Genomic DNA, 24559 nt, shown 5'->3' with positions numbered 1-24559 from the left:
GCGTATATATTTGTAGCACTACCCTCTTGAGGGTCGCTGGATTTGTTATGAGTCCCCCTAAGTTCTGCACAGCCAGGCAACATGCATTTTCCATACGTGTACATTCAGAGTCCATAAACAGTTCTTGGGCTGGTTTTTAGTTGTTTTTATTAAGGGTTTGACAACTTGGATGGGGTCTAGGGGGGTTGTCAACTTGGATGGGGTCTAGGGGGGTTGTCAACTTGGATGGGGTCTAGGGGTATATGGGATTCCCAAGAAACTGTAGAACTTGAGGACAAACTTCTTAGTGCTGTAATTCCTTTTTAGTGTACCTCCTCAGACCCCGGATGAATCCTCTTCTCCAACCAGCTGTACTGAGAGTATCCCTGAGCAAGAAATCCCAGAAGCTTGCAGTTACGCACTCCTGGATGAGGACTAGTAGGGTATTGCACCTGACCACCCTCTTCCCTTATCAGGCCCAGGGGTGTAGGAGTACTCACACTGTCCTGTCCTGTAAGCGTGGGGGGTTGGTAGCTGCTTTGGCGCCTTTCACTGGGTTCCTTCCCTGCTCCTCAGAATGTTCTTCCTGGGAGACTTTGGGCAGTGGAGATCCTCCTGTCCAGCAACCAGTCTGTAGGTAGGCTCACCTCCCTGGGCCCCCCTCCCAGTCACCACACTCCAGCCTTCCTCTCAGTTCATCCTCCACCTGACACTACTCTTAGCCAATCCCCTACTGCTAGGGGATTGGCTAAGATCCCTCAAACATCTGGGCCTCCTCCACCCCTCTACCATAAAGAGGTCTCCAGTTTCTGGAAAGGTGGGAGTGCTCCAGAAGCCCTGACCTGTAGAACCTCCCAGTCTGTCCTCAGGTGAACCCTTGCCTCACTCCCAGACTGACTCATCCCAGGCTGCTACTCAGCCTCTATCTAAAAAAAAACAACAAACCTAGCAAACCTAGAGGGCGTCACATCTTCATGTGTCAAATTAAGAGATGCCGTAGGTTTTTCTGTCTTTGGAAACAATGTGAATATAAAATGTCAATACAGGCCATAATTTTAGCGTAATGTGATACATGACAAATGATTCCCTAAACATCGTAGGTTATACTTCCTAAGGAGGAAGAGCAGCAGTGATTACCTCCTTTCAGACTGGTCCTCTCTGATTAAAACCTCGAACTGAGCTGTCTCTTTTTAACAAGTTTGTTTCAGTGCATGTAAATCTCAGCTTGAGCTGTTGAGCACTTTACACACAATGAAAGAACTGAGGACATAGTGGAGATCATGTAAAAAAGAGCATGAAGCTCCATCTGCTGGCTGATATAATAATGTAAACTATTCATATACAATATTTCATTATTTAACCCCAACCATGATTACTAAAGAAAGAATGTACTGTATGTTAAAAACACTATACATTTGCTTTAAGAGATCTTTGAGCAGTCTTTCTGGGTTTTTTTTTGTCCCTTTAAGAACTGTGCATTGCAGTGAAGCATGGTAACAATACAATTCGTAGTGCATTGGGTTGTGATGCCATTCCTTTAGAATGGCACCCCTGCGCATAATTACAGTGCACCCAAACTGCAGCACACCACAATGCCACACACCAAGTGTTGTGGTAGGCAATGAAAAAGAAGGTCTTGTCTGTGGCCTCAATTCAACTCTCTCCTAGAACAGCCTTTCTCAACCAAGGTTCTGTGGAACCCTAGGGCTCCTCCAAAGATGGCTAGGGGCACCTTGAGCAGTGAGCAATTTTTGAGCAATTTCTCAGATAAGTAACCACTGATAGCAATGATCTTTTTTAGCTATCTGTAAGAGGACATTCTTCCCACTGACCACTAATGTAAGGGGCAATCTTTGCATTAACATAAAGGAACAATGTTCCCAATTGACCACCAGTGTCAAAAGGCTCCTTTACCATGGACCGCCAATTTCAGGGGGCCTTTTGCCAATGTCTAGTACTGACAATGTAAGGGGGCACTTAACCAGCCATCAGAATAAAGGGGCATTTCTCAATTGACTACCAATGTAAGAGAACACTACAATTTTTATTTTGCTTTATTATGACTGGTTCCATTTCATTATTATTACTAAAAATACTGTTAAATGCTCTAAAGTATGCCACATTTCTTATTCTTATTCTTAAATCTCAGCTTACTGTTCATGCTGAGCTTTAAATGTTGAAATTATTAGCAGGGGTTATCTGATATCTGAAAGTTATTTCAAGTTGAAATAGTTGGGAAGAAAGGTTATTCTGGAGTATCCTGGAAGTCATGAAAAGTGTGTAACAGCAACCAGAAATTAAAAGGTTGAGCCTTGAGCTGTTCCTCTTGCCTCCAGCACTGTTGGTCAGTAAGATCACCTATGCCAGCGTTGGGCTAATAATGAGGTCTAAACGCTGTAAGGGGGCAAGACAGATCTTGGTTTTCTGAGGTCTGGTGTTTATTTTTTAAAAGAATACCCTAGATGTATTAGAAGAATGACAGGCTGCACACCAATGACATCACTGAACTAGAGAAAAAAATGTTATTGCTGTCTAACAAACTGCCAAACATCCTGCTCTACTCTAATGCATTAGAGAAGATTAAGCCCTTATGGTGGGTCTTCTGGCAGTTTGGTGGACAGCAATAAAGTTGTTTTTACTCGAGTGACGCCATTGATGTGTGCCTCATCACTCTTCAGATGCATGGTGGAGTGAGCAAAGACGTCCTCATGGGTAAGCACCCAGGACATCTGGTCATCGGTAATTGGAGAAGTGTTATCTTCTATAACTTCTAGAATATTTTAGATGTCAATGTTCTGGGAAAAAAAATAAAACTAAATACAAGCAGGTGCCTACGTTTGAATCCAAATTTACTAATCTTGACATCACTACAGGTACACCTGAAGAAAACTTTTGACATCTTTCTTCAGTACGTGATGAGGCTTCTGGGGAAATTCCGTTTTTCTGTACATGACAGATTGACATCCCCCTCACACTACTCCAACTACACAGTGTCAGAGTTGAAAATCTCTTCACAGATGGAAAGAAGGATACTATTGTTAATATGTAATTATGGATGTCTAAACTAATCTTCAGTAATATATGGGAAGACACACACTAAGATAAGAAGCAGCAACCACAGCTATTAACTCATTACAAAATTATAGTCTTGTAGGATCGGAACTCTCAAGTGTTCCTGGTGTGATAGCTTCTCCTGTGGGATTACCCTATGTAGTACAAAGCTTCCAAATCTCCCGAGTCTTTGTTATGTGTGATGAAGATTCCAGACCTCCCCTCACAATTACTTAGCTCTTCTTAACACACAGCAAAAGCACATTCACACTCTATTAGGCTCCACACTTGCTGGCCCACTGTATTTTACTTCCTTCAGTAAAGAAGGGATGAAAAGGTTGGGGTGTAAGGATGTAAATGACTCCTGGACCACTCTCATTTTCACACATGAAGGCCAACAATGAGTGGGTGAAAGGACTTCTTCCTTGAAGGGCTTCTTCTTCATTGCAGCACATGTCTCAGAGCCCTGGTGCCAAAACTGCGGTCATTTGCCGATTATAATGTGGCCCTTGGGGGGCCTGTAGTCAATCATCTGTTTTATCCCATCTATGTGGTTGTCCACGTCAGTGAAAAATAAATATTTGTTAGACTAGGTCCCATTAGTTAAATGGCTTGTTTTATTTCTTTCCCACCATAATACATTTTTTCTGTGCTACCCATTCCTTTTCATGGTTTCTGATATTTTTCACCCTCATCTTTTATAATGGATCTTGCTGAGAGAAATATCTAATGTAGCAACCTCCTAGTCAGGTGCTAGGATAGATAAATTTAGTTCAGGCCCATTGTAGTCAGTTAATCTGTTCTGCTAGGCATATTTAGTTTGGCTCACTGTACTCAGTGAGTTTGTAATTCTGTTTGGGGTTTATAGCTAAGTGTCAGTGTAGGTAAACTTAGTTTGGCCCACTGTAACCAGTGGAGCTGAGTTTGATTAGTTCGGTATGGTCTGTGTTCCAGAGGTTGCATAATTGTTTGTTTCTCCCTGTTCACCTGGAGGAGCTTTGGGTAATAGAGGTGGGAGCATATTATTCAGCAGTTTAATATTTATGCAGCCAATCCCTGGGATGATCATCCCAGAGGATTTTGGGAGAATGCATAAATACCTGGGAACACAGTGCAGCATCGTCTTTTTCCAGAGGGAGAGATCATTGCCTCGGGGAGGCCTGTTGCCTTTCCTTGGCATCTGCCTTGTCGAGTGGAGGACCCGGCTGGGAGGCCTGGAGAATCAGATGTGTATTTGCTAAGAAGTTTTGTGCCGAAGAGCACAGCGTATCTATTCCTTCTGAAAGACTGTTCACCGAAAGAGGCTCAACCTCCTCAATACTGCTTTGCAGAACCTGTAAACTCTCTGCTACATGAGGACAGTGTTCAAAGTTCACAGTTTCAAGCAGGAAGTTCAGTGTCCTCATGTTCACTATAGTAAGTCTTTGGAGTATCCTACTTTCCCCAATCCCCATCCAAGTTCAACCCTTTATTAAACATCAAAACCAAAACCCTAGACTGTTTCTTCAGTAGAGAGAAAGGAAGTGCATGTGTGCCTGGCTGTGGGACATCTACTGGGAAAAGGAACCTGGGCATATTACCAGTGGCTCCTACCAGGGTAATATGGAAGAACATTTTTTTAAGGGGACAGTAAGGAGCACAAATATGGAAGCATTGGTTAGTAAATGGACTGTAACCAGTGGTGTATTTATCCCTTGTGCTTCCCTAAGCAACACTAAAATTGGGCACTCCCTAGGTAAAACTAAAATTGGGAACCCCCCCCCCCCCCAACAACCACCGCGATACCCCCCAAACCCCCCCCCCCCCCGGTCACGACCACCACCATAAATGACAGCTGCTATGTAGTGAAGGATCTGGGACATGTGCTGTGTGCCCACTTCCCCTGATCTGACAGCATCCTCCACAGCCTGTGATCTCCCTCTCCAGGCGCTGCTCTGTGTATGCTGTCAGCTGTGCCTGCTGTGCTGGGGATGCTATGCCCTATAACAGTACCAGTGACGATGAGGACAGCTCTGATCTCTGGGTGAAGAGTGGCTCTGGAGGGAGAGGATTGGGTAGAGAGTGCTACTACAGCATGCTGGGGATAGGTGAACCAGAGTTCAGGGGCAGGAGTGGGGAACCTGCAGGAGAGCAGGGGGGGGAAGCAGAAAGCTCAGATGAGCTTGTTGGGGAAGCCGCTGTCAGCAGGGGGAGGCACCACCACCCTGAAAATTGCCTCCCCAGGCAAATTCCTTGTTTGCCTTGCAGTAAATGCGCCACTGACTGTAATAGCAGTGATCTCCAGCATTTTCATGTAATGTGTGTCCAATCTATGACTCCTCCAACAATTCCTAAAGCATGTTTGCAATCTTTGACCATCACTTGTAGCATACCCATTCTCCTTGGCCTTCTCTTGTTGCACGTCTGAAATGCCTGTTAGCTTTCTGTAGGATTAGACTCATTGCATGTTATGTTCGGACCTTTGATGATGGCAGGGGCCACACCCGTGGCCCCTGCATCAGAAAGGTTGACAGCTGCTTTCATAGCACTAGCAAAAATAAAATGTAAATATTCACTACAAGAGGAAATAGTTTTAAAGCCTACTTAAACCCAAGCAAGTAAGAATTAAATCTATTGCAGCCTACCAGTCCTTATATGTGGTAGCTACATTCTTTTTCTTTAGGCTAATTTTTTTTTTCGCTGACATAATGCTAACATTCCTTTGTGTAATCACATTCTGCAGGTGTGGATCATCTTAGTATGGTGAGGAGGACTTATGTAGACCCTAACTTCTCCACTTGAGGAAACACTTAATTCTTGTTTTGAACAAAAATAGTACTAGCTAATTTGAAGCTGAGGGATGTCTCTTACTGAGACACAATGAAGCTTTTAAATCAAATGTAGACCACTAGAGCTTGGCTCTGGGGATCTAAAATAGCACCAGGATGTCTGATAATCACCAGTCATCATCCATTTATGCCAAATGTGATGAACAGTTTAATGAGGAATGCAAGCACTGCCTTCATTGTCCTCACCACCTGCACAGCAATCTGGGGGCAAATGGAGTGAAAAGATTGGTATTAACCAAATAGATCTTACTCAGCCATGCTGAGACAACAGAAGGATCTGAGTCGAAGAGATTGACATGCATTACTGGCCAGGCATCTCTCTGAATGAGGCCATACTATTAACAAGATAACTTGGCTTCCAAACTATTCTAGAGGGGCCCATAGATCTGAGATGAATGCTTAGTAATGGTCATCGAAAGATACGTATTTTGTTGATGTATAAATGAACATGTACAGTATGTTCAAACTTCTACAAACACATGTGTATGTGAAAAATAATATCTACAAAGCAATTCTAAATATTCCTTAGGGAAGGGAAACAATAGGCTATTAACAGACACATTAGAGTCTAGGCCAAAAACCTTTTTTCCTGAGGATGGCTGCTATAACAAACAGATAAAAATGCCCACAGACACTATAAAGCAATGAGAGTGGCAGGTACAAATAGATTGTATCATGCACCTGACCTGAGTATGCTTACTGGATCCTAGATGTGAATTGTTCATGTTTAGTCTATGCAGAGAGGTGGTGGAGGTGCGTGGCTACCTTCCAGGGGCATTATATCAGGGGAACTTAATAGCTAGTTTTCCTGAAGAGGCCTCAGCTGGCAGTGACTGCATGTACCCATGGACTTGAGGTCCTCTTCCCTAATTCAGTCCAAATGACTATTACTTCATATTTGTGGGTACATTAAAGTGAACAACATTTTCCTTTGTCCATACAAAGAAAAAGATTTACTTAGGTTCCCTAGGCTGGGTTTATACCGGTGTGCTGCAGTTTGGGTGCAGCATGACTAAATCTACAGGTGAAACTTGAAAACTTAGAAAGTTCATATATTTTAGTAATGCAACTTAAAAGATGAAACTAATATATGAGATAGACTCATTACATGCAAAGCAAGATAGCTCAAGCCGTGATTTGTCATAATTGTGATGATTATGGCTTACAGCTCATGAAAACCCCAAATCCACAATCTCAGAAAATTAGAATATTGTGAAAAGGTGCAATATTCTTGGCTCAAAGTGTCCCACTCTAATCAGCTAATTAAGCCATAACACCTGCAAAGGGTTCCTGAGCCTTTAAATGGTCTCTCAGTCTGGTTCAGTAGGAATCACAATCATGGGAAAGACTGCTGACCTGACAGTTGTGCAGAAAACCATCATTGACACCCTCCATAAGGAGGGAAAGCCTCAAAAGGTAATTGCAAAATAAGTTGGATGTTCCCAAAGTGCTGTATCAAAGCACATTAATAGAAAGTTATGTGGAAGGGAAAAGTGTGGAAGAAAAAGGCGCACAAGCAGCAGGGATGACCGCAGCCTGGAGAGGTTTGTCAGGAAAAGGCCATTCAAAAGTGTTGGGGACTTTCACAAGGAGTGGACTGAGGCTGGAGTCAGTGCATCAAGAACCACCACACATAGACAGATCCTGGACATGGGCTTCAAATGTCGTATTCCTCTTGTCAAGCCGCTCCTGAACAACAAACAACGTCAGAAGCGTCTTACCTGGGCTAAAGAAAAACAGACCTGGTCTGTTGCTCAGTGGTCCAAAGTCCTCTTTTCTGATGAGAGCAACGTTTGCATCTCATTTGGAAACCAAGGACCCCGAGTATGGAGGAAGAATGGAGAGGCACAAGGACCCAGTGTATGGAGAAAGAATGGAGAGGCACACACGGCAAGATGCTTGAAGTCCAGTGTGAAGTTTCCACAGTCTGTGTTGATTTGGGGAGCCATGTCATCTGCTGGTGTTGGTCCACTGTGCTTCATTAAGTCCAGGGTCAACACAGCCGTCTAGCAGGAGATTTTGGAGCACTTCATGCTTCCTTCCGCAGATGAGTTTTATGGGGATGCTGACTTTATTTTCCAGCAGGACTTGGCACCTGCCCACACTGCCAAAAGCACCAAAACCTGGTTCACTGACCGTGGGATTACTGTGCTTGATGGGCCAGCAAACTCGCCTGACCTGAACCCCACAGAGAATCTATGGGGCATTGCCAAGAGAAAGATGAGAGACATGAGACCGAACAATGCAGAAGAGCTGATGGCCGCTATTGAAGCATCCTGGTCTTCCATAACACCTCAGCAGTGCCACAGGCTGATAGCTTCCATGCCACACCGCATTGAGGCAGTAATTGCTGCAAAAGGGGCCCAAACCAAGTACTGAGTACCTATGCATGCTTATACTTTTCAGAGGTCCAATGTTGTTCTATGTACAATCCTTGTTTTATTGATTACATGTAATATTCTAATTTTCTGAGATTGTGGATTTGGGGTTTTCAGGAGCTGTAAGCCATAATCATCACAATTATGACAAATCACGGCTTGAACTATCTTGCTTTGCATGTAATGAGTCTATCTCATATATTAGTTTCACCTTTTAAGTTGAATTACTGAAATAAATGAACATTTTCACTATATTCTAATTTTTCGAGTTTCACCTGTATGTTTTCACTCAGCTTTTTTTTTTTTTTTTTTTACAAAGTAGGATTGCTTTATTAAAAAAAAGTAATACAGTACAATAGAATGCAATCAAAGATCACTGACATGGTGAGCATGCAACAAAAGGAATGGAAAACTTCCAGATGATCAATATCACTGCAGATATACAGAAAATCCAATTAGGTATTCCTACCACACAATGAGCAGTACCGTGTCACATGCAATTCCCGGGAGAAAGCTAGGGCTCGTTGAACCCACAGGAATAGATACAGCAGGAGAGAAATGGGGGGAGCAGGAGGGGGTGGGAGGGAGGACTGGAAGGGGAGGGGAGGATCAGGGGTAAAAGGTCTCTTACCATATCTCCTATGGGTGCAGAGCCCAGAACCCAGAAGTGAGTCCAACCAAGAACCCCACTACCGTGACGTCCAGGGGAGCCACACCTGGTAATATTTCCATGGACATCCGCAATTCATATAGGTAAGTTTATACATAGGGGGAGTGGCATCCCAGGATGACACAGCAAGGGGGTCTACCAAGGTCCACCTCAACAGTATTTCTTTCTTAGCATACTATAATAGATAAGATACAGGGACGGACTGACCATTTGGAAACTCGGGCACTGCCCGACGGCCCAGGGTCAGTAGGCGGCCCCATGAGATGCCCCTGGTACCTTTTTCATAGGCTTTTTTGAGTTTGAGCAAGGACACAGGAGCCCCATGATCCCCTATTGCCCGGGGGCCCCATGAGTTGTCAGTCCGCTCCTGATAAGATATCAACAGTTTCAGTTTGTGAGGGCAAAGCAAGGCCAGTTCAGGTGAAACAGGCAGACGCATTTGCAATCGAAGATTAGTCAGTTCAAAAAGGGTCAGACCAAAAGGGAGCGATCTTGGGGCATACCCAGAACATATGCAAATACATTCCCAAGTGTATTTCATATGGCTTTAGGTGGGATCCCATTGACTTCTATCAGACTATGCATTTTCTGAAAGTGCACCAAAGACGAAGCTTGCAGGGCTTTCATGAAAATGTACGGTCTAATAAAAGTCAAGGGGAGCACACCAAAAACCGAGTGTTAATGGACCTGCACCTAAATCACAGTGCACCGGTATGAACCCAGCCTTAGTGTGTTATAGGTTTTGTATATTATTAGATTTTGTAATGTTCTGATAAAGTGTGTATATATATATATATAGCTAAATACGTAGTGGCACAACATCTGTATTGAAATCATATATATACAATATTTAGGGTGGGCGTACATGTCTATACTTTCTGTTTTTCGCTGCTGCACGATTGTTTTACTGCCCCTTCTCAAAATGAATATCTGCTAAAATACAGCATTGCCCATACTTAAAGCATAAGTTTAGTTTTTTCTTTTTAAATCAGCACAAGGGACAGTACTTACATTGAAGTGTCTATTGTGTCCATTGTGGTGGTGGCTGTTCTTTTTGTTTAAATCTTCAGTCCTCTGCCTCTCGCATATTCTCACAGCAGTAATTTTCCAGTACTGCAAAGGTTAATAGGGGCCACTGGACCTTTCTGCTCCCCCCTCCTTCATAGAAGCTGTACTTTCCGCTATAGCTTTCAGCAATGCAAAGTGCTCTATGAACAGATGACGGGTCCACCTCCTCCATTCTTAGAACACTTTTCATTGTGGGAAGCTATAGTACAGCTTTTATGAATGGAGGAAGTGGGCAGAATGGGACAACATAGTTGGCACCCTTGACGAGTGCCTGTGATAGGTCTAGCGGCTTGGATTAACCCTTCGCAGTTCCAGACGTTTCTCTATGTGGGGGGAAGAGTACTGAAGATTTAAAGGACAAAAGCAGACACCAGCACGAGGGACAATTTTCATTCAATGTAAGTGTACCATCTTTAAAATAAATAAACATAAACTTTAAGCAGGTAGACGGTGTGATTGCAATGAAATATAGAGCTTCTTCTAGCAGCTAGTCTACAAATCTCTATATTTCATGTATTGACAAAAATATGCAACAGCAAGCATGCATAAATGGGATTGTCATATCTAAAATTGTGTAGAAATTTTGTAGAGATAAACACTGTGATAAGTTACAACTGTTCTCACCGAAAATACATCATACTTTCCCTTTAAAGTCTGCAGCCGCAAACATTATTCTAGCCCTGTATTGAACCTTCCACTAAAAATAAATAAATCCCAGCGATGAATAAAAATATAAAACTGGGTGCTGTTTTCAGGAAGGCTCCATACAATTTCCACATCATTACCCCCTAAAATACATACAGCTGGAATGCCACATTGCAAAAGACACGCTTCATAATCTCCATAATTTAAAAAAGGGAGAGGAAGACATGCTGGGTGAAAGATTGAGCCAACCAAAGACAAACCAGCACTTGGTGACACATTAACACACACGCTTACATATATCTCACACTACTATAACAATGACATAGGAGATGTCTAAGGATAGCTATGTTGGTTTACTGAAGGGTGAACCTTCAGACTTTGGGGGGGGGGGGGGGGGGATTGTGGTAAGTGGGAGTAGAAAATAGTTCAACATCACCAAGAGGAAGAATAGTGTCCCATTATTGATATTAGTGGGACGAATAAAGCCCCAATATTGATATTAGTGGAAGGAATAGTGCCCCATCATTGGTGTCAGTGGAGAGAATAGTATCCTATCGTTGGTGTCAATGGGAGGAATAGTGCTCCATCGTTGGTATCATTAGGAGGAATAGTGCCCCATCATTGGTGTCAGTGGAGAGAGTAGTATCCCATCATTGGTGTCAGTGGGAGGAATAGTGCTCCATCATAGGTAACATTATAGGAGGAATAGTGCTCCATTATTGGTGTCAGTGAAGAGAATAGTATCCCATCGTTGGTTTCAGTGGGAAGAACAGTATTCCATCGCTGATATCAGTGGAAGCAATAGTGCCCCACTGTTAATATGAGCGAAGGGAATAGTGCACCATTGTTGGTGTTAGTGGGAGGAATAATGCCCCACTATTGATATCAGTGGGAGAAATAGTGCCCCATTATTAGTGTTAGTGAGTGGTATAATGCCCCATTGTTGATATTAGTGGGAGGACAAGTACCCCATCATTGGTGTCAGTGAAAGGAATAGTGTTCCGTCCTTTGTTTCACTGGAAGAAATAATGCCCCTTCTTTGGTGTCAGTGCAATGCATAGTGCCCCATCTTTGGTGTTAGTGGGAGGAATAGTGCCCCATCTTTGGTGTCAGTGGAGGGAATAGTGCCCCATCTTTGGTGTCAATGGGAGGAATAGTGCCCCATCTTTGGTGTCAGTAGAAGGAATAGTTCCCCATCTTTGCTGTCAGTGGGAGGAATTGTGCCCCATCTTTGGTGTCAGTGGAAAGAATAGCGTTCCACAATTTTGTGTCAGTGGAAGACATAATTCCCTGGCTTTGGTGTCAGTAGAAGGAATAGTGCCCCATATTTGGTGTCATTGGGAGGAATAGTGTCCCATTGTTGGTGTCAGTGGAAGCAATAGTGCCCTATCATTGGTGTCAATGGAAGGAATAGTGCCCCATTGTTGGTGTTAGTGGAAGGAATAGTGTTCCATTGTTTATATTTTTATTATAATAATATAATTGTGCCAACAGTTTGCACAGCACTTTACAATATAAAGGGAGACAGTACAGTTGCTATACATTAGAAAAAACAAGAGGATTAAGAGGGCCCTGCTCATAGGAACATACAATCTAAAAGGATGGGGCAAGTGGTACAAAAGGTTATAACTGTGGTGGATGAGCTGATGGAAGTGATAAATGTCTAGTTGGAGTCAGAATAGGCTTTCCTGAAGAGATGAGTTTTCAGGGATCTCCTAAAGGCAGCCAGAGTAGTAGACAGCCAGACAGATTGAGGTAGGGATTTCCAGAGGATGTGAGGGGCTCTGGCAAAGTCATGGAGACGAGCATAGGAGGAGGAGACAAGGGAGCTCGAGAGCAGGAGATCATGAGAGGAGTGGACAGTTTGGGTGATATTCTGAGACAAGATTGGTGATGTAGCTGGGGGCATAGTTGTGAATAGCTTTGTTTTTTGTTGTTAGTATTTTGAATTTAATTTGCTGGGCAATCAAAAGCCAGTGCAGGGATCGGCAGAGAGCAGTGGCAGACACTGAGTGGTTGGTGAGGTGGATGAGTCTGGCGGCAGCATTTATGATAGACTGAAGAGGGGATAGCCTATGGAGAGGTAGGCCTATGAGGAAGGAGCTGCAATAGTCAAGGTGAGAGATAAACAGGGAGTGTATGAGTAGCTTGGTGGTTTCACTATTTAAAAAGGGGCAAATTTTAGAGATGTTATGGAGGTGAAGTCTACAAGCTTTTGACAGCAATTGGATTTGGGGATGAAAGGATAGGTCAGAATCTAGGATTACACCTAGTAGCCTGGCTTGAGGGGAGAGACTGATAGTTGCATTATTGATCTTGATGGAAAAATCATGCAGGAGGGCATGAGCGAGGGAGAATATTATCAGCTCAATTTTAGAGAAATTTAGGAAGTGTTGCAACATCCATGCTGATATGTCAGTTAGTAAGTTAGTAATGCGGGAGAAGACTGAAGGAATGAGGTGAAGAGTAGACAGATAGATTTGGGTGACAACAGCATAGAGGTGGTATTTGAAGCCATGGGAGGTTATCAGGTGGCCAAAAGAGGAGGTGTAGATAGAGAAGAGAAGGGGTCCAAAAACAGAGCCTTAGGGGACCCCTACAGAAAGAGAAAGTGAAAGGAGGAGACAGAGTTATAGGTAACACTGAAATAGCGCTGTGATAGGTAGGAAGATAATCAGGAAAGAGCTGAATTTTGGAGACCAAGGCAGTGGAGTTTATTGAGATGGAGAGGGTGGTCAACAGTACCAAAGGCTACAGAGAGGTCTAGTAGTAAGAGTATGGAATAGTGGCCATTTGTTTTAGCAGTTAGTAAATCTTTAGTGAGTTTTAGCAGGGCAGTTTCTGAAGAGTGCTACAAGCGAAAACCAGACTGTAAGGGGTCAAGAAGGTTGTTTTCAGTGAGGTAGGAGCTAAGACGTCTGTAGACAGTTGTTTATTTCAGTAGAAGGAATTATGCTCCAATGTTGGTGTCATTTGAAGGAATGGTGCCATATCGTTGGTGTCTAGTGGTTGGAATAGTGCTTCGTATCAGAGGGAGAAAAAGAACCTTAAAGGTCGGATAAAGTCAAGCAAACAGCCATAGTTTGGAGACCACTGCCTTAGAGGGTGATCATTGAATGCACTTATCGCTCAATGAATTTCCAGCTTGAAAAGTTATGAAGTCCTTGGGCAGACATATACCCAACTGTAGCCAACCTACAGCAAATTTCTGGTCAAGCAGCTGTTGAAAAGCAATTATTACTGTATAGGCATCCATCTTCTAACAAGACCTAATGAAATGTCAGTAGAGACAGATGAGCCATCACTGAGGGAAAAGTACATAGCTGTTTTCTCCATACATTCCAGAGTTCTGCTGTGACCTGATTCTGCCTACAGGGGAAAACTGAATATTTAAAAACAGTCCCAGAATATACAGTATCTTGTACGTGGTAGAACTTGGTGGGGAAAAGCTGCTATTTTGGGGAGTTTATCATATATTCATAGGAGTTTAAATACATGCAATATACTCAGCTGAATTTTTTGGAGGTGAATAATTTTCAGGCTCAGACTAGCTGATTATGGATTTATTTTCCTATCTATGGCTAATGGTATTGTTTACTTTCACTACTATATGTGTTCATTTGTCAAAATCCATTGACAAATATTAGGATTGTAATATACATGTGCATTATCATAAGGTGGTCTAACAAGGTCTTTCTCTTTCAGCTTGTGACTGTCATCCAGTGGGGGCAGCAGGTAAGACCTGCAATCAGACCACTGGACAATGCCCATGCAAAGATGGTGTGACTGGACTAACATGTAACCGATGTGCCAAAGGATATCAGCAAAGTCGTTCACCCATTGCTCCATGTATCAGTGAGTATCCTTGAGAATCACCATCCGGGACTACTGTATATTTGTATGACTTACATGTGACATGTCAAAGTATACCACTCTGATGTGTCCTTGACCGTTTAGGCTGCTCTTACACGAGCATGACAACCTGTGATCTCCACACCTGAACTCCTAAGTCTACTTTAAGACAGGGGTCAGAATCTGTCTGAGGATCTCAGTTTATTAGAGATGTGCACAATGAAAACATTTGTTTCATTTCATTTCTAATCTGTTTGTTGAGTTAATCATTTTTGTTTTTGTCATACTCGTTAGAATGCTTCGTTTTCGGAATTTATTTTGTATATTCGGATTCGTTTCATTTATTCGGTATTTTTTTAATTAGATTTGAAATTAGTTGGAATTAATTTAAATTAAAAAATCAATATGAAGTGTAAACATATTGCAATAAATACAGTAAAGTATAAAATTGAAATAAGATAATGATTCCTACTTAGGCTGCTTTATAGAATAAAGCAGAACAGAATAGAATAAAATGGAATAGAATAGAAAATTATAAAATAGAATACAACAGAATAGAAAATAACGGAATAGAATAGAAAAATAGAATAGAATAAAAAAGAATAGAAAATAACAGAAAATAAAAGAATAGAGTAAAATAGACTACAATAAAAAAGAATAGAGTAGAATAGAAAAGGATAGAATAGAAGAAAATAAAATAGAACGAATACAGCTGTCTCATCTCATTCTGAATGGCACCCCCATGCATCTCATCCCACAACGCGATAGTGGGTTTCTGTGTGGATGAGTTTCAGAAAAGATGCATGCGCCTTTTCCTTGCGTAAAAGGCGGGCACAGCAGCCCATTCAAATGAATGGACTGCTGTGCCTGTGAAAACGCGGGCTGCAGGGCCAGCACTAATGTGAACCAAGCCTAAGGCCTAAGTCCATTGTGAAATATCTCCTGCAATAAGTATGTCCCTAGCATTGTAGTCTTCCAAACCACGAACAAAACATTTGCAAAAAAAAGTTCAAAAAACAATATTAAATGCTTGGAGGCCCAGAGTAAGAGGAAAGGAGAACACATGAGCAGAGGACTGGCATGACAGGGGTTAAAGAGGTGGAGAGAGGAGAGTCAAGTTGGCAAGAAACAGGTAATAGGGTGGTTTGGATGGGATGTCGTAAGGGGCCTTCAGTTGGAAGGAAGATTATCAAAGAAAAACTTCCTTCCCTTCCGCCCGTTGTGTCTTGCCCGTTTTTTGGGTTGTGGTCATATTGGTTAGTGCTGACGGGAGCTGGCGGGGTGCAAAGTCCTCGTAGGTTACTGTGGGCACAAAAAGGTACTTTGTAGGGACCCGTCTGAGGTACGGCTCCCAGTTTTTTCTGATGGTGGTATCTGCGATGGTTGTCTCCGAGTCGGTGGTGTTGCGGCTGGAGGCCTATTTTAAGTAGGACGCAGGTAGTTTCGTTTATTGATGCCTACTGGGACCTGGAAGCTCCAGTTATACTGTGCATACATTATTTACAAATGTTATTTATTGTTGTTGTAATAAAAGGCCCTTTTAGCCATTAACTCCAGCTTGTTGTCCGAGTCGTTAATTAATGTGAAGGGGAGGAGGTAATGGTCAAAGGGAAAGGGGGACTAGCCATCTTTAGTCCCCTGGTCATGCTCATTTTAAGCACTTGCAAGCTTTTCAGTGCCCAGAAACATTACAAAGCTTTAAAGCTCAACTCAAACTTTAAGAAGTGCACATGAATGTAGATATTTACTTCTTAAAGTTTACTTCTTAAACCCAAAAGTAAACATTAATTATATTGCAGCTTGCCAATTCTTAGATGTGATGGCTGCATTCTTTTTCTTTTTTAGGCTTTCTTTCCTTTATTTTCATCTGGTGATCCAGCCAGTATGTCTGTTGTTTTTCAACAGAACAAGCTGTCCTGCAGATGTAGAGGTTTATATAGCGCCAACAGTGTGCTCAGCACTGTACATTATAAAGGGAGACAGTACACGGGACAGTACAGTAACAATACGATTCAATACACGAGGGGTTCGAGGGCCCTGCTCCCTGGAGCTTACAATCTAGGAGGGAGGGGATAGTGGTACAGGAGGAAATAGCTGTGGGGGATGGAGTGATAGGAAGAGTGGAGGAGTTCAGTAATTAGCTGAGGGCGGGGTAGGATTCCCTGAAGAGATGGGTTTTCAGAGTGCGCCCAAAGGTGAGGAGAGTAGGTGACAGTCTGATGGATTGGGGTAGGGAGTTCCAGAGAATGGGGGAAGCCTTGGAGAAGTCCTGGAGACGGGCATGGGAGGAGGAGATCAGGGAACTAGAGAATAGGAGGTTTTGTGAGGAGCGGAGAGTACGTTTTGGGTGATATTTGGATACCAGATCGGTGATGTAGTTTTGGGCAGTATTATGAACAGCTTTATAAATCAATTTTAGCATTTTGAATTTTATCTGTTGGGCAATCGGAAGCCAGTGGAGGGATTGGCAGAGGGGGCTGGCGGATACGGAGCGGTTAGTAAGGTGGATGAGTCTGGCCGCAGCATTCAAGATAGACTGGAGCGGGGATAGCCTGCGGTGGGGTAAGCCGATGAGGAGGGAGTTACAATAGTCAAGGCGTGATATAATGAGGGAGTGAATGAGTTGTTTAGTGGTTTCCAGGGTTAGGAACGGTCGTATTTTGGAGATGTTGCGGAGGTAGAGCCTGCATGAGTTTGTCAGCGAATGGACCTGGGGCTGGACGAAAAAATTGGAGTCTAGGATGACACCTAGTACTCTGGCTTGAGGGGAGGGACTGATGGTGGTGTTGTTGGCCGTGATTGAGAGGTCAGGGGGGGAAGACTAGGAGCTCAGTTTTGGAAGATTTAGTTTGAGGAAGTGGAGTGACATCCAGTTCGATATGTCGGTTACAATAGTCAGCTTTTATTTATTTGGGATATAAACCTTTATCCCAAAAGGAAAAAATGTTTGCTGTAACTGCTTAAAAAGGGTTCGCTGGAGTTTGGCTTCAGTTTGTTGGTGTATCTAAAATCTGCTAGTACATCTAACATTCCCCTTCCCCCAAAGTGATAATGCTGCTGTCCAAAGGTGCTGCTTTGTCCAGAATGTAAACACTCTAGTATGGGAGGTGTGTTGCTGGCCAGATCACCAGGTAGAAACAGAGGGGAAAAAAGCCCAAAAAAAAAGAAGAAAATGAATGCAGCCACTATATCTAATGATGAGTAAGCTGCAATATATTATATTTTTGGTTTTGGGTTCAATACCACTTTAAGAATAATTAAATCTATTTTATATTAAAATCAGATAGTATAAATAGAAGATTTTGATGTGGTATTTAATATAGTTTAATCCTGTCAGTGGAGCTCAGACTGGGAGAGGGAGGGGATGCACTAGGAGCCAATGAGTGTGCTGGAGTACATATTTGCTGACAGAAAGAGGGAGTAGAGGAACAGTGTCATCAGTCTGCTGCTGCTCTGTCACTGTTCAGTCACAGATTATGAGTGGGGGGGTTTGGTTAACTGCAATATAGAAGAGTCAGATCACCAACCCAGGTATGCTGTCTGGCAAGTGTGTATAAATCTCAAGACTGGCTGGACAGAAATACAAATTCTCAGGCTTCATTATATGTATTTCAGCTGTATTTTTAACTGTTTTCATAGAGTTCAGCTTGTAAAACTCTATAACAGGGGAGCTCAACCTGTGGCCTTTGGAACCCTCTGATGTGGCCCTCAACCTCAAACCAGGGGAGCTCATGCCCAGAGCGGCAACTATTCTATCCTGCGGGTTTGGTGCCCAGGGGTGGACTGACAAGTCATGGGGCCCCCGGGCAATAGGGGATCACGGGGCCCCTGTGTCCTTGCCGAAACTCAAAAAATCCTATGAAAAAGGTACCAGGGGCATCTCATGGGGCAACCTACTGACCCGAGGCCCTTGGGCAGTGCCAGAGTTTCCAAATGGTCAGTCTGCCCCTGTTGGTGCCCTTTCTGAAGGCGCACCAAAACTCCTGAATGCAGACGGTGTAGTGCATTCAGAAAATGCACTACACCCGCAAAATATAATAGAAATGTATGGCAAAGCGCAACTAGCGTGCAAGAAAGCCACAGGTGCACCGTAAACCGCCGCACCAGTGTGAAAGCAACCTTACAGGGGGCTCATAACAGTAATTGCTCATTTACATTCACGGTTTGGGGGCAGTAAAACCCCATGGTTGATATGTGTTTTTAACCCCCCCTCAACCACTGGTGTAGCATCAGGGGTCACAATGGTAAACCCACTCCATGCTCCAGGGGGCCCGTGCGTCTTCTCTCTCAAATACTGTTTTCCACTTGGACATTTTCCTCCTGCAACTGCTGATAGCCGGCTTCTCCTCCTCTCCCTCCCACTGACAGTTAGTGGCTGCAGGAGTAAAATTTTCCTTGTGCTATTCAAAATTAAAAAAAAAGTTGAAATTCTGAACCATTTCATTGTGGCCCACGACCGGTAACCAAATCACTTAAGTGGCCCTCGCTCTTCAAAAGGTTGAGCACCCCTGCTCTATAGTGTGCTTTACAATGCCATACATAAAAGCTATGATATATCTGACATGCATCTGTATGAATAGGCTCTTATCCCACTGTAGTATATTATCCTCCAATACATGTAATGGCTCTTTTATATATTGCATATAATTCTTTTAATCTCTTACAATTTTTTTTTCCCACCCTTAGAAATCCCAGCAGTGGTCCCTACTCCAGCCCTCACCAGCACAGAGGAGCCAGCTGGTAAGTCATACCATCTGCAGAATAGGGGTGGTGCTCTGTTCTAGATAACAAACTCAGAGTAAATAAAATTAGCCCCGCTGCCAGTTCATCATGTCGGCAGGAAGATGGTGGATGCCAGACGTTTAAAGCGTGCATCAAAACACTGGGAATTTTTCCCTGCTTTCCGAGACAAGCTGTTCAGAGACAAGTTTTCCAGGCTCACCGCCAGAGAATATGCCAGGCTGCAGGGGGTTGCCGAATGTCAAGCAATGGGTTAATCGGTCCTGGCGACTCTCCCGAGTTTAATGAAAACTAGGAGTGAAGAAAAGAGAGGACACTTAGTTCAAGGGGGGTAACAGAGACAGAAAAACTATATTCATCCCAGGGAGAATGTGCAGACGTCGTGTATTGTCCAATAGATCAGACTGGCAGTGACAGCTGATACCTTTCATACAGGGATGCACTGGTCCATTAACATTCATTGCAGACTGGAGGTAGGGAGCCTCAGGGGTAGTTGGGAGACAGCCAGGGCAGCCGGGGCAAGTGTCACCATCAGGAGAACGAGACAGTAAGGACATTCATGGAGATAATAGAGTCACAGGAGGGGGACATGGAAACAAAAATTGAAAGGGCCCTTGAAATTGAACAATGAATGCCAATTATGGTGTGCGATGTTCTCTCAGCTATTCTTTAATTAGAGAAATACACGTAGTGATGATGAATATTTCCAAAGAAACACATTCTATTTCCATAAGTAATATACCCCAAAAAATGACCCATGGCAATGCCATTACTTATATCTACAGACCCCTATCACACCGGCATAACAAGACACAGCTCAAGCGATGTAACAATAATAATATTTTTAAAAAATCCACGATGGCATTCAGAGGATGAAAGGTGAACCATTCTATGGTCTGGTGGCGGTATATCGTTAGGGAATGGTAAGGAATATCATCTCATAGAGATAGGGTAGATAAAGTGCGATGAAGCTTACAGATACTTTTAGATTGGCTGGAAAATTAAAATAAATACCCAACTGACTTGCTGGCAAAACATTAAAAGAGAAACCATATGGTGAGAAATATGGGACCTGCCATGGCAAACCTCATTTAAAAGATACAAAGTTAAGACCATCATCCTTATCCATTTTTCATGACTTAAAGCAGAGCTCCCATTTTTTAAAACTGATTTTGTAATCAATTGCAAATAGGTTTTAAAAACACAAAAATAGCTTTTTCTCACCTTCTCTAAAGAGGTGTCCACTGCAGAAAGTCTTCTCCACTGTCAGTTGTTGAGTTAAATGATGGTTTGTGTCATTCATCCCATCACATTGACCTAGACCATGATCTCCAAACTGTGGCAAGGGGGCAAAATGCAGCCCTTTGCCTGCCCTTTGGGCATTTTTCCTTCCACTGGTACAAGACACCATTCTGCCAACTAATATCAACAATGGGGCACTATGTCTTCCACTAATACCAACAATGAGGCACTATTCCTTACACTAACACCAACAATGGGGCACTATTCCTCCCACTGACACCAACAATGGGGGACTATTTCTCCCAATGATACCAACGATAGTGTACTATTTCTCCCCCTAATACCAAATGGGGCGATGTTTACTCCCACTGATGTCAGGTAAATTTCCACTCCTGCTGGCCACAGTCCGGCCCCCATAAAGTCTGAAGGACAATAAACTGGCTGTTTGGCTAGAAGGTTTGAAGACTCCTGGAGTAGACTCACAGTACAGTAGTATGCACAACGATTCTAAGGCCCCTTTCACATGAAGCGGATTCCATTCCGTTCAGCAGGGGATCCTCTCACAGATCCCCTGCTGATCGGAGCAGAGTAGACATGGACAGATCCCCCTCTGCTCTTTGGACAATACCCTCCTAACCAGTCCACCTAAACGGAAGAAGACAGATCCCCTTCTATTTTTGTTTAGCGTACCAGACACAAGTTTGCTTACACCTGCCTGTCTTTAGGAATGCATGAATGATCAGGTCTGCCTGAAAAACTGACAGGGGGACCTGATTGGATCGCCCATGTGAAATGGTATAATGTCACCATCTCTTTCTGCAGTAATGAAGACCACCGATGCCAAGCAGAATAGGTAGGACCTTGGGTTTTCAGAAGGCTGGCCAGAGGAATTAAAGTGGTTGTAAACTTGAGACATGAACAACGCATATCCCTCCAGTGTGTGCTGTCTTTATCCAGAGCACTAATTGTCATATCTGTCTTCTACCTTGTATCTCTGCTATCAGCAAGAATCACTTCTGATGAGTTTTCGGGACACCAAGAGAAAAATGGTGAACAGGACAGAGCTGCAGCACACAGCTCTGTTCCTGAGTGCTGTGTGAGGGAGGTGTGTCCCTTCCCTCCAATCAGCTCTCAGAGCTCAACTCACGGAGTGTAACTTCAGCTCCCCTCCCCCTGCTTTTCAGAGCTGAGAGATGTTGTGTAAATTCTGCACTTTGAATGAAAGTAATAGAAAAATGCTATAGATAAACAGGTACAACTTATGTAGGAGGATTTGTTTCATCTCTGTATATCACCTGAGGCCAGTCATTTCACTGAGTATAAGTGAGGGTTTACAATCACTTTAAGGTTGACTGCTAGTCTCACGAGATTTAGTGATCTAATTATTGTGCTGCTCACTTTTCTACTTGCTTGAGGCTCTGACATGAGGAAGCAAAACCTTGTCTCTACCACAATGGCTGCCACCACACAGACATTGTGCAGAATTAGGCATGGTAAATTAGTAATGAGAAAGATCAGCTGCAAATAGATCACAGGCAATACTGATGACCAATCCTTCACCCTATGGCAACTTTTTTGGGGGCATTGCTTCCAGAGTTCAGTTTCAATAAGACACAGACATTTGACATTTTCAGACAAAGGCCAACTGCAGCTCCTGTACTTATCTCATGACGAGTACATAAACCATAGAGAAAGTGATAAACCACAAAGTTCTTCATCTACCAAAATTTCTAATGTCAAACCACCGTGCAGTCTCAGTTCGAGGCTGAAGGGTTAACAGAGCGATTGTGGGTCTGTGGAGTGGCAACTACCCACGTGTGGTTGGATGCTGGAGTGCCGAATACCCTTGGCTCTCTGATGATCCGACTGAAGATTGGGGAGGGGAGGTGGTTGCTGGTCAGAACTCTTACATAGAACATTTTTGTGGTCAGGATTCATTAACCCAACACTGCCAGGCCTGCTACTTCTTAGTCACAGTTTTCATTTCCAGTTGGCAATGAACTGTATGCACTTCTATGGCTTCTTCTGCGAACCCACAAAAATAGCTTTTCATGCCATTCATACTGCAGGTACACTACTTTGTATATCTTCAGAAAACAGTGATAAACAATAAGGACAATAGGATACATTGATGTATTAAGTAGGGAACGCTATGTCATATGGTAGTCTCATATCCAGCGTGCAGCACATACAGCAGACTTAGCAGTACTGTAGTAAGGTGAGATAGCGTCTGATCTCCCCCAGAGAAGGAGCTGGTCCCCCTCTCTCAGTCCTACAGTCAGGGTGGAGGCCTGCTCGGCTCTGTTTGCACTGACATTTTTGCAAACTTCTCTCCTCATTTTCTGAAACCAAATCCCCCAGCGGAAATAATGATACCATTAACCCCATGGACACTGGAGAGGATGCCAACCTTTGGCAGTCTTCTGGCCACTGTGAAAGTTAAAAGCTCAGCAGCAGGTTGGATGTCGGAGATTAGGTAAATCTGTCTTTCTTCAGATTGTGGAACTAGAGATTTCAGCAGACTGACAATTTTTGTGACCTGTTATGGCTGTCTTTTGCTAAACAGGGGCATGTATACCTGCAGCTGCAGGTAATGCCTCGGCCGCTTATGATTGGTCCAGTACAGTGACAAATTCCTGGCAGGATCATTCAGGCAGGTTCGGACTAGGATCTGAACACACTTGAGCTCATCCCTGGTGAGGAGCACTAGTTAATCATATCAGGTAGTGTAATGACCATAAAATGGCAGAATCAACTAGCAGCAGTGGCTATAAGTCAAGGCATACATGATTCATATTCTTCAAAAGAAAATGAAATGATTCCCCCGTCCACACATTCAGGCTGGCTGGGGGAATCCCTCCTGCAGAGCTTTTGTATTCTGACAGTATCCAGAGTTCCCCACCGTCAGAATACAGTCATCAGCATCGACAATAACCAGTGGCACTTATTGAGCAAAACTTTTCCAACAAGTTGAGATAAAGAAGTTGATCGAGGGATCAGCTTATGTGCAACCAACCTGCCCATAGAAGTCCAATCCATTTATGGCTGTCTTAACTATGGCCATAGCAGCCATAGGTAAGACAGCCAGGTTTTCTGTCATATCCATTCCAGAAGAGTTGCTTTCAGATGCACAGGAACATGCTTTAGGATCATGCAGTTTCTGGTCATAGATCTCCTTTGCATCTCCCTATTTGCAAAAGGTTTCTAGTCATTTTGACCACAACTTTGATATTGACTGTGTAGCCCCCTCCTAGTTAGCTAGAGGGAGCTAGAGTCCTGATTGTTAGAGAGGAGGGCTGAGCAACAGCCTGGGTGCAATAGTCAGGAGGTCAAATTGTGGTCAGGGCTGAGAGGCTCTGAAGGCCAGCCCCTCTGGTGTTTCCCCCTGCTCTAGAGCTTTGGAAGATGATCTAGAGGCAGTGGGAGGATCTGAGGAGTGGCTGGCTTGTGCTCTTGAGGGATCCTGGCCAATACCCAACAGGAGGCTTGGCAAGAGGCCAGGACAAGTAAGTGAACCTGCTCATCAGCATAAGAGTTTGGGTGGAAGACAGAGAGGAAGATGTGAGGCTGAAGGCAGGAGCCTGGGAGGGGGCCCAGATGGAGAGAGTGCTCACCTACAGGCAATGGAGCTGGAAAGGAGGAAAGCTTACTGGCCCCAGAGCGAGGACCACCTGTACAGCAGGGAAGGAGTGGCCCAACAAGAAGGCCTGGTAGCAGCCACCAACCCATCAGTGGTACAGGAAAGGATTTTAGTGAATATTCTTACACTCCCTGGATGGATAGGGGAAGGAGCACTCTGATGGGAAACCAGATTCGCCACCTACCTGGGACTGTTCATTTCTTAAAGCAACAGACCCCAGATCCCCTGCTCAGGGATACCTCCAAATTGCTGGGTGAAGGGAGAAGAGTTCATCTAGGGTCTGGGGTGGTACATTTGGAGACACTGGCTAGCTCTCCAACAGAGACTGTGCTATGGTTGGTGGCTTGTAAATAGTTCCAGGACATTGTCCTCAGTTCATCAATTCCCTTGGGCTTCCTGTACACCCCTAACATATATCCCAGTTCAAATCCCTTAATAATAAACAATAAAAATACCAAGCTGATCT

General features: G+C 43.6%; 1 protein-coding gene across 2 annotated transcripts in view; it reads left to right on the top strand.

Moving 5' to 3' along the window:
* Nucleotides 1-24559, top strand: part of NTN3 (netrin 3) — a 184920-nt gene that overhangs the window by 127917 nt on the left and 32444 nt on the right. For both annotated transcript variants that reach the window (XM_089683022.1, XM_089683015.1), the window contains 2 exons: nucleotides 14325-14474; nucleotides 19158-19211. In XM_089683022.1, the coding sequence (XP_089539148.1) occupies nucleotides 14325-14474; nucleotides 19158-19211 (204 nt within the window). The remainder of the gene's footprint in view (nucleotides 1-14324; nucleotides 14475-19157; nucleotides 19212-24559) is intronic.

The sequence above is a fragment of the Staurois parvus genome, unplaced genomic scaffold (assembly GCF_062004578.1).
Source record: "Staurois parvus isolate SC_StPar_1 unplaced genomic scaffold, SC_StPar_1.0 ptg000018l, whole genome shotgun sequence".
Classification (NCBI taxonomy): Eukaryota; Metazoa; Chordata; class Amphibia; order Anura; family Ranidae; genus Staurois; species Staurois parvus.
This window is presented reverse-complemented; position numbering and strand designations above follow the sequence as displayed.